The sequence below is a fragment of the Amphiura filiformis genome, chromosome 18, assembly GCF_039555335.1.
Source record: "Amphiura filiformis chromosome 18, Afil_fr2py, whole genome shotgun sequence".
In the NCBI taxonomy this organism is placed as follows: domain Eukaryota; kingdom Metazoa; phylum Echinodermata; class Ophiuroidea; order Amphilepidida; family Amphiuridae; genus Amphiura; species Amphiura filiformis.
The window spans coordinates 11,871,044-11,889,795 of record NC_092645.1 but is presented as its reverse complement, the minus strand read 5'-3'; the positions used below and the strand labels follow the sequence as shown (position 1 = coordinate 11,889,795).

The following is an 18,752-nucleotide window of genomic DNA, read 5'->3' as shown; positions in this document are numbered from 1 at the left end:
AAATAAATTGCAGAGGGGATCAAGGTCTATACTATTGACCAGAATGAAGATTTCTCCTGGAAAGGTCTACATTTGGAAAATATATACACCCCCCCCTCCAAAAAAATTCCAGCTACAGGCCTGAGGTTTCCATATATGTTATGATCAATACAATCAAACATGTAAATTCATTTAATTATTAAAACAATGTTTCCCAGGGCAATGTTTTATACCCAAACACAATGTATCATATCCCACACAATGAAAATTAATCTCTGTAGCTGAAGATCCCTTTTAAAGGGATTGTTATCAATATTACATACAGAGCAGTGACCCTTATTAATATGCAGTGACCCTGCCACAGCACACACAGCTAAATTGTATTGTAGCTGTACAGTGCATGTGTTCATGCAGGCACACACATACATCCACTGATATCACTGAACAGTGTAACAACAGCACATCATACAACAAAGATTTTGCATGGATGCCAGTCATTAAATCAATAGTAAGTTGAAAAGCTATATGTTACAATTTATTTAGTGGAATTCAGCTCATTCTGGAATGTAAATGGGACCATGACATAGCATGGTTTATCAAAAATAATGGTAAGCTTATAATATATTTTACTACATGTACAAATTGTATTTGTACTTGTAGTGCATTGGTTGTACTGTAGCTCAGTTCCAATAATTGAAACTCCCCGCTCCGTCGGGGAGTTCCAACAGGTGCTGTGTATGTGTTTGTATTGTGTTTAATGTGCATTCACATACACACTTAGCCGTCGGTACGAAGAAATCGTTGCTCCAAAAATGATTGCAAATTACACATTATTTGTAATCATTTTTCACCACAAAATATATGTGAAAACACAGGTGAGCAATGTATGAATATATGGAGAGGTGAAACAGGTTGTTAATTATATTGTCAATATTAATATTTTAAGACATTTATAATGAAAATAATTAACACTGAAGACACCCTATGGCACCTTCTACAACTTGAGAACAAGTCCTCAAACGTTCAAATTTGTAGTTAACTGACTGTATAGCAAGCCAAATTTTAGTGAAAATTTAAGAGAAAATTTAATCAGAATGCCAATTACTTGATATTTGAATGCATGGTAATGAAATTTATATGCTTCACTGAAGTGAATCATTCGCATGTTGTTCGAAATAAGCACTTATCCTCTTGTCCAAAAATCACTGGGGACATATTGAGATATGTACACCAGGCACAAAAAGAAACTCGTCAGTTATATTCATTCTTGCTTTTCAATAACTTGAAAATTTTGGATTATTCTGAAATATACATTTTGTTAATTGGACTTTTCTTTCTCATTTGACACCCTGTTCGTGAACATTGAGCAAGAATTGATCAAGATATACACCTCCAAACTCTCAAACCCCAAAATGAAAAGTTGCAATAACGATTCAATTGTGCCTGTTACACTGTGTGCTTTATTGATTGACCTGTGGTGCTTGTGTGCAATACAACGATGTGTTCCCATTGAAAATCGTTGAAAATGCGACTTTTGATTTTGGAGTTTGAGGCTTTGGAGGCGTATATAATGGTCAATTCTTGTTCGTTTTTCACAAACAGGGTGTCAAATGAGAAAGCAAAGTCCAATTAACAAAATGTATATTTCAGAATAATCCAAAATTATCAAGTTATAGAACAGCAAGGATGACTATAACTGACGAGTTTCTTTTTGTGCCTGGTGTACTTATCCTCTGGACAACCACTATATTTTACCTCTTACATTGTAAATATGACACATTTTGGGGACAACCAAAATGTTTTGAGGACAAGCAGAATTTATGCTTTATTGTCCTCGGGACAACCTCCATATTTTCCTTATTTCGGACATGTTCGCATATATCAGCTCATGTGTAGCAAATACTATTACCGTAACTACCAGGTGATAATCCCAACTTCGGCTATGAGCCCACCCCTATTTTTCAAAACATTCTGGGAACAAGGGTGCACTCAGGTATAAGCCCAGTACTAAATTTTGGCCAAGTTCTTAAATCAAATCAATGCTTTGTTCTCATATTTAAGAACAAATATAAAAAATATTAGTTGATAATTTTATAACATTCCACACTTATAATTTTAAGAAATTGACATAGTTGATAGAAATTACTGGTACATTGGGCATATACAAATGGGGGTGATTGTTCTTATTTTTAAATTCAAGCACTAGCCCTTCCCCGGTTATAAGCCCACCCCCATTTTTGAAGTGAAATCTGCCAACTAGGGGGTGGGCTTATACCCAGTGGTTACCATGGTTACGGTACTAGCAGTATAGCATCGCACAGTGTCAACACCCTGTATTATAAATATTTTTCCATACTCCGAAAAGGAAAAGGAGTCCTATCTGATTGGCTAGAAATCGATCGCTCAATGGTAAAGTACCGTACAAACTCAAAATGTATCAATTCTATTGAAATCAATATTCTATTGTCATATAGACACATCAGATAAAGAAAGTTTAAATATATGCATTGTGTTAGACTTGTGATTTAATATTCTAACAAGCACCTGGATCTTAGCTGAATGGGCTAAATGTGTTCCTTTATATAATTGTAATTCTCAAACAATTTTAAAAATTGTTACGGATAAAATGCAGTAAAATATATGATCCTGTGTCATATACTGGGGTACCCAAAAAGGTGGTTTTGTTACATTTTGATGTGCAGCTTGGATTTCAAAACACTGTCTCTTGAGTATTCCTTCACTTAGAAGATTCAATTAGGTCTTAAATTGAGGCTAATTTATTCTAGATTACTCATATTTTGATCCTGTTTTAAAATATTTTAAAATTATTTTCTTATGACGTTTGGCATGAAATGTGCCAAGGGTGGCTGAGGATTAGGGGGAGGAGGATTAGGGGGAGGGATTCTTATCATAAATTTGATTTAAAACCCCCATTAAAAATTTGAATCTACAAATTCTACATGTAATAAAAAATGTCTAAATGGACTCCCAGGCATAGATCTAAAACATGTTTATAAATACAGAAGTTCATTTAAAAGACCAATACTTGCTCAGAATGAGTGTATACATGTGGAATAAAGAGGTGGGATTATCCTCCCTACTTTGTGATTGTTTTTGCCCGCACTCTCTCATTTTTTAACGGATTTCCAGAAAAAAAGGTGTCAAAATGCTCAGGAGGATGAACCACTTCAAATGAGATGTGTAAGTAAAATGTTTGAACCATTTAATTTTTTACTATGTAACACAAAGGTACCCCAGGTTGCGACACAGGACCAGCAATTGCCGCTAATTAGGGTATTGCATTTCAAGTTAGTGTATTGGAAACAAAACCTGGGTTTTACCCGACAACAAATCAAATTTTCTTGTAATCAGCAACATCATATGGGGTACTGAGCATGTGCAAATCATAATAATGTGTAGAATAGAAACTCTGTGGTATCTCGATATGTGTTCATCCATATCAAAAGCGATGCACTTGTCGGCTGCTACATGTGTCTCATTTCACATAATAGCTAGGAAGAAATACCAGACTCATCTCAAGCAGAGGTCACTTCAAATCATCCAAAATCACATGATAAATAGGAATACAGAGAACATTCCTTAAATCTATAACTTAGGGATGATTGGAAGTGACCTCCACTTGAGATGAGTCTGGTATTTCCCACTCATAATAAGCCCTGAGCCTGGGTCAATATTAATATCCTTTTTATATCTCAAAATGCCAAGAAGGTATGACCCCCCTGAGTGGTATCAAATGAAAGAGATTAAAAGTAAAGAATAATTTCCCCCACCGGGGGGGGGGGGGGTGACACTACTCATGGTCAATATTCATATTTTAGGTTCTTTTTCATATCTTGACATGGCTTAAATATTTGATAGAACAGCTATCATTAGGCATGGTGACCTATACATTGACAGTAGACAACCTGACCGTAAATATTGTGAAATTCTTAAAGTTTTATAGAAGCAGATCGAATCTTAACCACAGTAAAGACTGAACTGGACATATATGGTCATTTTCACAGTAAAGGGTGTAACTTTTGATTTTTAGGGTCAAAATTTCAAACCACTTAAATATGTTTCTGTTTACTGAAATCATGCATAGAAGCAACTTAAATTTCAGTAACATAATGTTTCAAGGCTTAAATCTTTTGATTTCTAATAAAAAATTTGACATTTCCATAACATTTTGGTTAAAATCTAAGAAAAATGTATTTTACATATGCTCAGAAAATTATGACATGAAAGCTGGAATACATGTGAAATCCCATTCCAAAGTAAGTCAACAGATATAAGTTAAATTTTATACCATGTTTTGCTATGTTTGTAATTGCAGTTTTGAAAATTTTAAACATCAAGTGTCATTTACAATGGAAATTTCCCAACCTTAAACATATTTTTTAAGTTTTAATTGGGTTCCTAAAATAATTTGAATGTCTAACTTCATGTTCAAATACTACTTGATGAAAGGAACCTACCAGCCAAGTTTCACAGAAATTGGAGTTATTTTTTAGAATTGGCAGTTCAAGCGATTTGTGTTTCGGAGGCTTCAGTTAACAACACAGGTGATCATAAAAGTAAAATATTTGGCTAACTACTACAAGTTGACATGAAAAAATAGGTACAAAATATCACAATTACCAATTTTCATGCTTTGCATCTAAGTATTGAATTTCAGTTGTGACAAAAATTAAATTATCACAGCAAGTAATTTTTTTTTGTTTCGGAGGCTTCATGTTAACAATGGTTAAACATTGCAGAAGTATTTTTTGAAAACAACACTGTTGTGATCATCTAAGCTGTTATTTTCTTGTGTGTATTGAATTAATGATTCTATGCAGCAGATATTGTAGATTAATCACACATTAATTTTTTCACCCATTCGTTAAGCATGGTGTTAACTTGCATGTGAAGCCTCCGAAACAGGCTTTCTTGGGTATCAGTATATTTTTCAAACATTAACCATAATATCAATTTTTTTTAAATTTATGACATTCTGCACATATCAAGTAACAATTACAATGCAGATATCAATATGGAACACACCAATTTAGATGTGCAAAGAGGATTGTTGTTTCGGAGGCTTCATTTGTTTCGGAGGCTTCAAGTGTTAACGGAAAGTTTGTATTGGGTCCCATTTTCAAACTGTGATATATATCTCCACGATTTAAAAACAAGTGACTTGAGGATCTACTTTGCTACATTTTGATTAATAGATTGGATGAGCTCTTTTATTTATATTTGCCCAAGCTAGCTGAACAGTTTGTTTCGGAGGCTTCAAAAAAGTTAACGGAAAATCGGCTCTTTGAAGTCAAGATTTTATAAAAATTTTAAAAGCTTGCAAATCGACTAATTTTTGTTACCCATTTCAAGTTAAGATATCAACTGTTATGAATCAAGAAGAAGTGAAGAAATAACCAAGAATTATGAACCAAAGCTATACCCACAAAGTTTGTTAACAATTGTTAACGGAAAATGAAGCCTCCGAAACGACAAATATCGAAGTCCGGTTCTCAAAAATACAGGGCTGTTCACAATTAAATCTAATGTGGCAGTGTTTACTGAACATATGACCATACTTTCAGAATAAGAAAAATTATCCATGAACTAACTGAAGAAATCACAGGGTTTTACAAAAATGTTACTGTTTTTTATAGTTTTTCAAAATGGCAATATTAAGTACATTTAAGCCTGCTAAAACTGAACGCAGTAACTCCCAAAGATGATTATGCTACCCAAGGTAGCTGCTAACTAGGTGACTTATGTGGCCAAAAATCATGGAATTCTGTGGCTTTATTAGAACACTACGGATCAAAATGTTAAAAATCCAAAGTTACACCCTTTACCTTGAAAATGACCATATAGTAGTGGTGTGGTTTGGGGAAGCTGACAGTGGATCTTACATAAGATTTTCGGCGAGGGGGGGCTATTTGCTGTATGAGTGGACCAGGTAACAGGCACCAAGAACTGAGTTAATATTGCACAGTATGCAAGGGCTTTACACTAGCTCATCTCACTGTGACGGCACAAAGTAATTCATGAGAAGCCTCATGTATGTAAAGTATGCAACAAGGGTTACATTCACAGGCATGTTATTTGAAACATCATATAGCAATCCAGGCCTTGCCGTTTGAGGCGAGCGATCGCTCTCACTCGCCACCGCTTGCCCAAACTCAATTTCTAGCGAGCGATTTTCCACTCACCATAGACAATAAATATCGCTCGCTGCGAATCACCCAAATTGAATCTAAATTACATTCAAGTTTTAGCACTTCCAATGTATTCAATTTATCGTAATAAACTAGTCTTGATTTCTGAAAGACAGGATATCAGCAGTGCGTATGGTAAGTGTATCATACTGATTGCTCTTTCAGACCTAGAGAGTGATTCGACCACTAGCGATCTTCGACCACTAGCGAGTGATTCGACCACTAGCGAGTGATTCGCTTACTCGCCTAGCATCAAGGTAGCGAGCGATTGACCACTCGCCTTTGAAATCTAGACGGCAAGGCCTGCAATCCACAGCAATGTGTTGCAAATGACTATTTCTCTGGGACTCCCATTATAGACTTTACAGTTACACACATACTTCGCCCCTCCACATATATCTCCTCCACTCCACTATTCCATGTACATAGTACCGGTAATACTAAAATATCTAGCAACAAAAATTAATGACATGTACACAGCAGAATTAGTGTAAGCTTTCAAATGAGATCAAGTGCACAATTGTAGCTTAAGGGGGTACTACACCCCTGCCCAATTTTGTGCCTATTTTTGCATTTTTCTCAAAAATTCTAGCGCATTGGTGGCAAGTAAGATATGTATATTGTAGGGGCAAGGACTACAACTACTGCACTGACAATTTTATTTCAGACAACAGTTGAGGAGTTACAGTCGAAAATGAGGGAAACCAATAATTGATCAATAAATCAATAACTACTTGCCTTGAGTTGCTGGATTTTCAGTGCAGTAGTTGTAGTCCTTGCCCCTATAATATACATATATCTTACTTGCCACCAATGTGCTATAATTTTTGAGAAAAATGCAAAAATAGGCACAAAATTGGACAGGGGTGTAGTACCCCCTTAATGTTGTTCTCAAATTGAATGCTAACTTAATTCTCGATGCAGGTGATGACTGCCAATGACAAAGATTCAGAATTGTAAATGTTCATGACCGTATTTGGAATGGAAAATGCATAAAAACAAGCCTAGTATTGGTTCAGTGGTTCTATAGCTAAGAACAAAGTGAAACAATGTCCCTTTTTGGGGAGGGTGGCAAATTCAATGTAATGGCCATGTACATGCTACTTGGAGCTGATCATTGTATTTATTGCACACTATTTTTCAGAGCCATGGTGGGCACAATATGTTTGTATACATGGCTCAAAATATGCTAAGGTGTCATATTATAGCCATATATTTTGACATCTTGTTTTTAAAATAATAATTATAGAAATGGAATATTTGCTAGTTTAGTGGCAAGTTTAGGTAGTAAAGATTTAGCATACACAATTTAAGTAAAATCCTTTCACTCTAAATAATAAAAAAAATAAAAATAGCTGTAAAAATGCCTATTTTACACTTTTATTTGTAACATGCCAAGAGACGCCTTTTTCAACAGCTTTTAATTTTTTTATGGATCCTTATAGAAATTCATGTGACCTGTTTCCCAAAATGGTGCAGTAAACCAATCAAAAAAACAGAAAGAGGCATTATGAATTATAAGTTAACAGATCAAAAAAAGGATTTAAAAGTTTGCCTTGCGTATGTTACTATTGTCTGTCAAACTTTTGATTGATTTTGAAGTCCCTCAGTTTTTTATAAACAAAGACTTGAAGCATAAACTAAAGGGTAAATCTATTGTAAATAACTTCATTTCTCCATATTATAATCAATTTGTAAGTGGCTGCCATCTTTTTTGAACATATAACAATTTTAAAATTTTTCTTGAAATGTCTGTCAAATAATAACATACGCAAGACTGTGCTGTAATTCCTGCTAAACTAGGGTGATACAGCTAATTATGCTACATGACATAGCATTTAGCTCCACCTAGCTTTGTGGCATTATCACTTTGTGAGGAGAAGCTTTTTGATGACACAATCCATTGTTAAGTGTTGTCTGTCAAACATTTGTAATAAGTAACATACGCTAGATTTGTATGTGTCTGTCAAAAGTAACATACATAATACGTTTAAAAAATTAAAAATCACTTGATGTTCACATTATGATGATAGTTTAGAGTTTATAAAAGTGTTTTAAAACATGTGATTTATAAACTGCATGTGATCTTTATTCAATTTCCCATCTTGAACTACTGTTTTTGCCAAATTATTATTCTGTATGTTACATTTGACAGACATCTTGCGTATGTTATGGCTTGACAGACACACATATTTTATTTATAACAATTTATCCTCCAAATTGTAATATTTGGACACATTTTTTTCCACAATCAGTTGCTGTAGGTCCTACACCTAAATAACCACAAAATACCTTATGTAATACTTTATAAATTTTTATTTGATTGCAGAAAATCATCAAAATTGTGTCTGTCAAATATAACGTCACGCAAAGGGCTAGAAAATTAAATTTGTGAAGTAAATGGTCTATAACTTATCTTTCTTTTAGTGTATTATGAACGATATATGTGCATACTATAATTTAAACCTGGTTGGAGACCAAAAGAAAAGAGCTGGAAAAATAATTGTGTGTTACACTTTTATGACACCTTAGCTTATTTTGAGCCACATACAATGTAGTCTACAAAAGCACTACCACATTATGTATTACAATATCCATTTTTTTAAATCCTTATTTCAGAACATGACTTCCAGAAGACATCAAAACTTGTTCAACCTGAAGCCCTACAAATGTATATATTGCAGCAGGTATTTCCATGACACTTGTCTATATCTGAGTCACCTGATCAAACACAGGAAATGGATTAGACCATATTGGTATGAATCAGACATCAAAAAGAAGCTTTATGAATGTCAACACTGTTATAAAAAGTTTATTAGAAAACAGAACTGGAAGGACCATGAATGTACTCTGACAATTAGAAAAACCTTTTTACACACTTAAATACATGTAGACCCAACCTGAAGCCCTACAAATGTATATATTGCAGCAGGTATTTCTATGACACTTATCTTTATCTGAGTCACCTGATCAAACACAAGAAGCGGATTAGACCATATTGGTATGAATCAGTCACCAAAGAGAAGCTATATGAATGCCAACACTGTAATAAAGACTTCACAAGAAAACAGAATTGGAAGGACCATGAATGTACTCCAACTATTAGAAAAACCGTCTTCACACACCTGAATAGACGTTCACCGATTCACAGCAAAGATAAGCCTCATATACATGTATGTAAAGTATGCAACAAGGACTTTACAAATGAATATTATTATATTATGCACATAGGAATCCATAGCAAAGAGAAGCCTTATATATGTAAGGAATGCAACAAAGGCTTTACATATGCATATCACTTGAAACAGCATGAAGCAAGTCATATTGAAGAGAAACCTTATGTATGTAATGTATGCAACAGGGGCTTTAGACTGCCACAATACTTGAAACAGCATGAACTAACTCATAACAAAGATAAGCCTTATATATGTAAGGAATGCAACAGAGGCTTTACACACGCACATCACTTGACACAGCATGAAGCAATACATAGCAAAAAGAAGCCTTATAAAAAGAAGCCTTATATATACTGTAAGGAATGCAACAAGAGCTTTGCAGTGGCTTATTCCTTGAAACTACATGAAGTATTATTCCATAGCAAAGAGAACTTAGAGAAGCCTTATGTATGTAAAGTATGCAATAAGGGCTTTGCACTTGCACATCACTTAAAACAGCATAAAGCAAAACATAGTAAAGAAAAACCTTACCAATGTGAACTATGCAATAAAGCCTTCAAGTGCGCTAGAACCCTAAAATCTCATTCCCAGACATATCATATGAAAGTGCTGCCTAATACTTGTAAGGTATGCAACAGGGGCTTTGCAAAGGCGAGTCTTTTGAAGCACCATGAAGCAATTCATAGGAATGATGAGAAGCTCTACAAATGTGAATTTTGCAATAAAAGTTTCAAGAGCAGACGTAGCCTAAGAGATCATTTACAAACTCACAGTAAAGAGAAGCCATATGCATGTAAGGTATGCCACAAGGGCTTTGCACTGGCACATCACTTGGAACAGCACAAAGCAATTCATAGCAAGAACGCTTATGTATGTAAAGTATGCGACGAGGGCTTTACACTGGCAGATGACTTTATAAGGCACATGACAACCCATAGTGACGAGAAGCCCTTTGTATGTAAAGTATGCAACAAGGGCTTTACACTGCAACATCAGTTGATACATCACTCTTTACAAGGGCACATAATATAAACACCACAAATCAATTCACAGTAGTGAAAACCCCTCACAATGTACAAATTGCAATGTGAACTTTGCAGCAAAGGCTTCAAGCACACTTGTGGCCTAAAATTTTATTTTAAGACTCAGAGTGCAGTCTTGTTTATGTAAGGTAAAGGTATGCAACAAGGGCTTTGCATTGGCATATCACTTGAAGCTGCATAAAAGAGTTCATAGCAAAAGCCTTACATAAATGTGAACTTTGCAATAAAGAATTTAGATTTTAATATCCATTTTTTAAATCATCATTTCAGAACATGACTTCCAGAAGACCTCAAAACTTGTTCAACCTGAAGCCTCACAAATGTATATATTGCAGCAGGCATTACCATGACACTTATCTATATCTGAGTCACCTGATACAACACAAGAAGCGGATTAGACCATATTGGTATGAATTAGACACCAAAGAGAAGCTATATGAATGCCAATACTGCAACAAAGACTTCACAAGAAAACAGCATTGGTTGGACCATGAATGTACTGCGACTATTAGAAAAACCTTTTTTACACACCTGAATAGACTCAACCTGAAGCCTCACAAATGTATATATTGCAGCAGGTATTTCTATGACACTTATCTTTATCTGAGTCACCTGATCCAACACAAGAAGCGGATTAGACAATATTGGTATGAATCGGATACCGAAAAGACACTCTATTTATGCCAACACTGTTATAAAAACTTCATAAGAAAACAGAGTTGGATGGACCATGAATGTACTCCGACAATTAAAAAATCTTTTTTTACACACCTGAATAGATGCTCACCGATTCACAGAGAAGAGAAGCCTCATGTATGTAAAGTATGCAACAAGGGCTTTAGACAGCCACAAAACTTGAAAAAGCATGAACCAACTCATAGCAAAGAGAAGCCTTATAAATGTCAGGAATGCAACAAGGGCTTTACACAGGCACATCACTTGAAACTGCATGAAGCAAGTCATAGTGAAGAGAAGCCTCATGTATGTAAGGTATGCAACAGGGGCTTTAGACGGACACAAAACTTGAAACAGCATGAAGCAATCCATAGCAAAGAGAAGCCTCATATATGTAAGGAATGCAACAAGGGCTTTAGACTGGCACATCACTTGACACAGCATAAAGCAATACATAGCAAAGAGAAGCCTTATAAAAAGAAGCCTTACATATGTAAGGAATGCAACAAGGGCTTTGCACTGACACATTCCTTGAAACTGCATGAAGCATTATTGCATAGCAAAGAGAAGCCTCATATATGTAAGGAATGCAACAAGGGCTTTACACTGGCACATCACTTGACACAGCATGAAGCAATACATAGCAAAGAGAAGCCTTATGTATGTAAGGAATGCAACAAGGGCTTTACACTGGCACATCACTTAAAACTGCATGAAGTAAAACATAGCAAACAAAAACCTTACCAGTGGCGTGTCCAGGGGGGAGGCTTTGGGTGCTGAAGCCCCCCGCACTTTGTTAAAAATCATGTAAAATCAGCCGTTTTTTTGCGATTTTAGCCATTAAGCCCCCCACATAAATCTGAAAGAGGGGCTGAGCCCCCCCGCAGGAAAAGATCCTGGACACGCCAGTGCTTACCTTACTACATGTATGCAATAAAGACTTCAAGTACATTGGAACACTAAAATTTCATTTCCAGACTTATCATATGAAAGTGCAGCCTTATGTTTGTAAGGTATGCAAGAGGGGCTTTGCAAAGGCAAGTCGTTTGAAGCACCATGAAGCAATTCATAGCAATGAGAAGCCTTACGTATGTTAAGTATGCAACAAGGGCTTTATACTGGCACATCACTTAAAACATCATTTCCAGACGTATCATATGAAAGTGCAAGCCTTATGTTTGTAAGGTATGCAATAGGGGCTTTGCAAAGGCGAGTCGTTTGAAGCACCATGAAGCAATTCATAGCAATAAACTGAAGATTTAATTTAGAACTGTCCAGTTGTACCTGGCTGAGGGTTTTAATATTTTGTATTATCATTCTCAGCGTCTATAAAAGTAAAACACTTTTGAACTTAAAAATGCAGTATTTTAAGTCTGCCAGACACGTACGTGTCAAATAAAGTAGTGTTTACCTTTGAATTTATCTTTGGTGGAAATTCTGTGGTCAGTGAGTGTTTTACATAATTATAGTACTTCACATTATACTTTTGGTACATGAAAAAAAAACCTTTTCCCGACCGATTGACCCAACAGCTGAAAGTGATCTATGGAGAAGCAAACAATTTTTTGTTTGTTTTGGGGGGGCTTACCTGTAGAGTGACGGAGATGATGTCAATGAATGAAAATGCTGATGTATCATCTCCGACACATGACAGTGCGCGCATCGGAAAGCATTACAGTGTGACTAACAGGTGCATCTCATCGGACCAATAATTATAGGCCTTATTTTCAGAACGCATGGGTTAACATAAAAATTATCAGTTATGGTAAGGCCTATTATATAACCGTGTTTGCGTTCACGTTTCTTGCGATTAATTTCGGTTTCTCTAAATGTGGTAGCAGGGCAGGGCTTGGAAGAGGCGAATGATGGGTTTCCAGATTATGGGTAGGCCTACCGAACTACCGAAGTTGTGTCAAGTTGGGTCTTGATCATTGAGAGACGCATTTCATAGTAGTTTAAAAAAGTCAGGGCATGTATATGGGTAACGGGTTTGGGTAATTAGAAATAGGCCTATCACGAGAAGCGCCCGACCTGAGAACCGCGAAATCTAGTAATAAGATAATACTGCCCTAATAATGCAGGCGATAATTATGAGAAAAATGTCAGAGATTGACTTAAAAAGATCGCTACAACAATAGCTATGATCTTTTTTTGCTTCAAAATTGATCGTGCATCTTTGCTAAGGGTTTGATTTTAATCCACAAGTTTGTAACTTTGTCCTTGTTAAGGGTATTATTTAAAACAAATCATCATCCTTATATATTAAGGGTCATTTTGAAGATACAATGGTTGTGCTTGTTAAAGAGTGATTTTCTGTAGTTTACAACTTTTACATATGAGCAGGCCCAGCATGCAGGGTGTGGGGCTGTGACCCCCCAAATTTACAAAAGTATACAAAAGTCCCAAAAATATCACAATTTACGAGTGTAGTGAGCAAAATATTAGGGTTTTTTCTACGCTTTCTTGGTCAAAAAGGTAAGAGAGTCCACTTTTCACAAAATTGCACCCCCTCTTGAAGAAAGTCCACTTTTTCAAAATCAGCATCCCCAAAAAAATTCCTACCTACGGGCCTGTATATGAATGGCCCCCGGGTTACTGGACCAGCTTTCTCAATATTTTCAATTGCAAAATAAGTAACTGACTACCAAGTAAATTCCATCTCCCATTTTGGGAGATACATTTTTTTGTCTTCCCAAAAAATTACGAATTGTAAATTATGATGACCATATTTGGAATCAACTTAAAAAAATGTGTTAAGTGAGCCAAGTATTGATTCAGTGGTTCTATAAGATAGCTCTTGATATTTTGAGAAAATATATCTCCAACCCGATTGTCATATTTATTGCACACTATTTATTAAAGCCATGTGGTTGGTGCGATATGTTCATGTACAATTAGTCTGTGAAAACGCTACTACATGTACATTACATATTAGGGGCTGTGCATTGAGTGGAGGTAAAATTTCCCAATGGCATACCGAATGATTGCTTCCCCAACACCCTCTCAGCCTCATGGATGCCAAAATTGCTCCCCCTGGTCTGCCAAAAAACCCACTCCCCACCCCTTTGCATATGCCATTTTGGGATACCAATTTACAAACCTTTAATGGTCTAAATACATGTTGTGAGTGCAGCGAGCAGGAAAAATTGGGTATTGAAGTGTTTCCGTACTTTTTTCCTAAACCTTTTTAGAACGTTTTGTTTAAAAGGCACCTGATGAATGTGTATCAAAAATAGTCTCCCCCCCCCCCATTTTACCCTCCCACCAGGGCTCATGATTATTGCACAGCCCCTTATACACAAACATAAATCTTATAACAATATTCCCTTTCTAATCCTCATTTCAGATCATGACTTCCAGAAGATCTCAAAACTTGTTCAACCTGAAGCCACACAAATGTTTATATTGCAGAAGGCATTTCCACGACACTTGTCTATATCTGAGTCACCTGATCCAACATAAGAAGCGGATTAGACTGTATTGGTACGAATCAGACACCAAAGAGAAGCTGTATAAATGCCAACACTGCAATAAAGACTTCACAAGAAAACAGAATTGGATGGACCATGAATGTACTCGGACTATTGGACAGACCTTTTTCACACACCAGAATAGATGTTCACCGATCCATAGCAAAGAGAAGCCTCATGTATGTAAGGTATGCAACAAAAGTTTTGCCCTGGCACATGGTTTGATCCGGCATGAAGCAGTTCATGGCAATGAGAAGCATTTTTACAAATGTGAACTTTGCAATAAATACTTCACATCAACTAGTAACCTAAGATTTCATTTACAAACTCATAGGAAAGTGCAGCCTTATGTATGTAAGGTATGCAATAAGGGCTTTGCATTGGTGACGCTTTTGAAGCTGCATGATGAAGCAGTTCATAAGAATGAGAAGCCTAAATGTGAACTTTGCAATCAAGACTTCGTGTTCCTTGGTAACTTAAAAGCACATATTTTACAGACTCACAGTAAAGAGAAGCCATATGAATGTAAGGTATGCAACAAGGGCTTTACACTGGCGCATCAATTGGAACAGCACAAAGCAGTTCATAGCGAGAAGCCTTTTGTATGTAAAGTATGCGACAATGGCTTTACACTGGCAAATGACTTAATACAACACATAGCAATCCATAGCAAAGAGAAGCACTATGTATGTAAAGTATGCAGCAAGGCCTTTACACTCGCAAATGACTTAATACAGCACACAGTAATCCATAGCAAAGAGAAGCCTCATGTATGTAAAGTATCCAACAAGGGCTTTACACTGGCATGTGATTTGAAACAGCACATAGCAATTCATAGCAAAGTGAAGCCTTATGTTTGTAAAGTATGCAACAAGGGCTTTACACGGGTAGATATTTTGAAACGACACATAGCAGTCCATAGCAAAGAGAAGCCTCATGTATGTAAAGTATGCAACAAGGGCTTTACACGGGCACATACTTTGAAACAGCACATAGCAATCCATAGCAAAGAGAGGCCTCATGTTTGCAAAGTATGCAACAAGGGCTTTAAACTGGCACATAATTTGAAACAGCACATAGCAATCCATAGCAAAAAGAAGCCTCATGTTTGTAAAGTATGCAACAAGGGCTTTACATGGGCATTTTCTTTTAAACGGCACATAGCAATCCATAGCAATGAGAAGCCTCATGTATGTACAGTATGCAACAAGGGCTTTACACAGGCAGGTAACTTGAAACAGCACATAGCAATCCATAGCAAAGAGAAGCCTCATGTATGTAAAGTATGCAACAAGCGCTTTACACTGGCATGTGATTTGAAACAGCACATAGCAATTCATAGCAAAGAGAAGCCTCATGTTTGTAAAGTATGCAACAAGGGCTTTACACTGGCACATAATTTGAAACGACACATAGCAATCCATAGCAAAGAGAGGCCTCATGTTTGTAAAGTATGCAACAAGGGCTTTACAAGGGTACATATTTTGAAACGGCACATAGCAATCCATAGCAAAGAGAAGCCTAATCATGTTTGTAAAGTATGCAACAAGGGCTTTACACGGGCACATAATTTGAAACGACACATAGCAATTCATAGCAAAGAGAAGCAGAGATACATTACATACATCAAGGTGATTTAAGGTGCTTATGCAAAAAATTGATCTAAATGCGCAAAACTACAATACCAACAACAAACAATAACCAGCCAGTGAAAAAACAAGAAAAGTCAATGCAAAGACAAAATGAAAAATACTAAAAATTGTACAAGTGAGTTTTCAGCAGCTTTTTGAATTGTGTGAGAGATGAAGCTTCCCGTATGTTCCGTGGCAGGCTGTTCCTGATGGACGGTCCAGCAGCTGTAAATGACTTATTACCACAGGTTAACTTGCACTTGGGAATTAATGTTTAGGAGAGTTTTGTAACAGGGTCACTGGAAGGTGTTGGCTTAAGACTAATTGAATCGATGAGGTATTGTGGAGCAGAGTCAGTCAGGCACTTATAAATCAGAAGACAGAATTTGAATTGAATGTGGTTGCTAATCGGAAGCATGAAGATTGTTCATGAATTAGAAACACAACCATCAATAAATACATGACTACTTCTACAATTAAGATATGTATGAACCCATTGCAATGCATTACCAGACAAACCAATTCTATCCTGTAAACGTTTGAGCATGATACCGTGGTCGATGGTATCGAATGCCACAGACGGATCTAAAAGTGCAAGAAGGACAACTTCCCCTGTTTGCGGCATTCAACACATCACTTTTCACCTTCAAGAGAGCAGTTTCAGTACTTGTGTTGGCTTTGTAAGCTGATTGATAGATTTCACCTAGATTATAGACATTGATATGATTTGTTATTTGCTGAGTAACAGAGAAGCCTCATGCATGTGAACTATGCAACAAGGGTTTTACACTGCCACATCGTTTGAAAGAGTACGGACCAATTAACACATTTACACAATAAGGCCTTCAAATTAAATCGGCACATATCAATCCATAGCAAAAAGAAGCCTTATGTATGTAAAGTATGCAACAACGGCTTTCCACTGGCACAATATTTGAAACAGCACATAGCAACCCATAGCAATGAGAAGTCTTATGTATGTAAAGTATGCAATAAGGGCTATATACTGGCCGAGAACTTGAAACAGCACCAACTTATTCAATAGAGGTCAAAGTTCATACTTTGAGCCAAATTGCCGTTATTTTGCCTATGTACAGCACAAAAGTGGAACGGCAATAAAAATGTGCACCAACAAGATCCCATCTACTTTTTGGATGATTAGCTAAAGGGGCTTATGTTTAACTGATTGCAAGTAAAAAAAAGTGGGATCATGCAGGTGCACTTATTCAATAGGTTTCTATTGTATCAATATCAAAACCGTGAAATTTTATTCTCACGCAATTGACAAAATCGCGAAAATATCTTTTCACGAAAATATTGACGTTTACAGTATTGTAAGTGGCATATATAATAATAGGCATTAATAAAATTGCATTGCACTTACAATATTTTATTTTAAAATGAAAAAATAATAAATTTTGAAACTTAAACCCTGGTTTAAATTGTGTGTTTTTGTATGGCCTTCCATACTTCTGTCAACATCTCAAATTTGCCAAAAATGTCACGATAGTACGTACGTAGTACTCCGCCGACAATTTGTCATTCCTATCTTCAGTAGATAGCATTTGACATTGCTGTCTTCAATATCATTTGATATTGCTCTCTTCAGTAGATGGCATTTGACATTGCTATATTCAGTAAACAGTGTACTTCGGTTATAATTATAAAATATAAATGCACACATGACCACCTCCGCGCTGCCATAACAGCAGCAAAATTTTCGATTTTTTAAACTTTGTGATTATATTGTAAACGTCATTGGATATTATTTTCCATCATCAAAATACACTAAGCCAAAAAAGTAACTTATAATTTTTCACAAAGTCATATCAAAATTAACCAAAATTACACACAGGATTACCTCAATACTCTACTCTAAACACATGCCACTAACTATGCAGTTGTCCAACTGACACAAGAGCAAAATGCACTGACATACAACACCTTCCTGGACCACATTCACAGCGCAACAGATTTCTTTGGCTGGGTTCCAATTATTTGCCTGTGAATGTGATCCCGAAAGCTGTTCCGTGTCAGTGCATTTTACTGTTGTGTCAGTTGGACAACTGCTTGGTTACTGACATGTGTTTAGAGTAGGGTATTGAAGTAATCCTGTGTGTAGTTTTTGTTCATGTACAGGCGAATAATTGGAACCCAGCCAAAGAAATCTGTTGCGCTGTGAATGTGGTCCAGGAAGGTGTTGCATGTCAGTGCATTTTGCTGTTGTGTCAGTTGGACAACTGTTTGGTTACTGACAGGTGTTTAGAGTAGAGTATTGAAGTAATCCTGTGTGCAATTTTTGTTCATTTTTATGGAGAGGATTTTAAGATATGACCTTGTGAAAAATTATAAGTTTCTTTTTTGGCTTAGTGTATTTTCAAAATGTTGTTTTTGATAACATTACAAATTCGAATTGCAAAATGTGTAATAATTTTGTAATTCAATTAATACTATATTAAATTTAATACTTTCTGTATAGTAGTCAATGCATGAGGATTTGGTCACACTTGTCTTGGTATGTCATGCCCATGGGTCATGTGCACATTTATAAAAGCGCATTTATACATAT

General features: G+C 36.1%; 2 protein-coding genes across 3 annotated transcripts in view; one reads left to right on the top strand and one right to left on the bottom strand.

Annotated features, from left to right (window-relative positions):
• The window catches only part of LOC140139854 (uncharacterized), a 56,871-nt gene extending 39,394 nt beyond the window's left edge, over nucleotides 1-17,477 (top strand). Inside the window, exons 1-2 of one of the 2 annotated variants that reach the window (XM_072161610.1) lie at nucleotides 390-487; nucleotides 14,429-17,477. In XM_072161610.1, the coding sequence (XP_072017711.1) occupies nucleotides 467-487; nucleotides 14,429-16,192 (1,785 nt within the window). In that variant the 5' untranslated portion in view covers nucleotides 390-466 and the 3' untranslated portion in view covers nucleotides 16,193-17,477. Of the gene's footprint in view, nucleotides 1-389; nucleotides 488-14,428 lie in introns of those variants that run through there. The other variant, XM_072161609.1, reaches the window with a different exon arrangement.
• LOC140138970 (laminin subunit beta-2-like) overlaps nucleotides 1-18,752 on the bottom strand; it is a 555,517-nt gene that overhangs the window by 329,246 nt on the left and 207,519 nt on the right. The gene's annotated exons all lie outside the window — the stretch shown is intronic.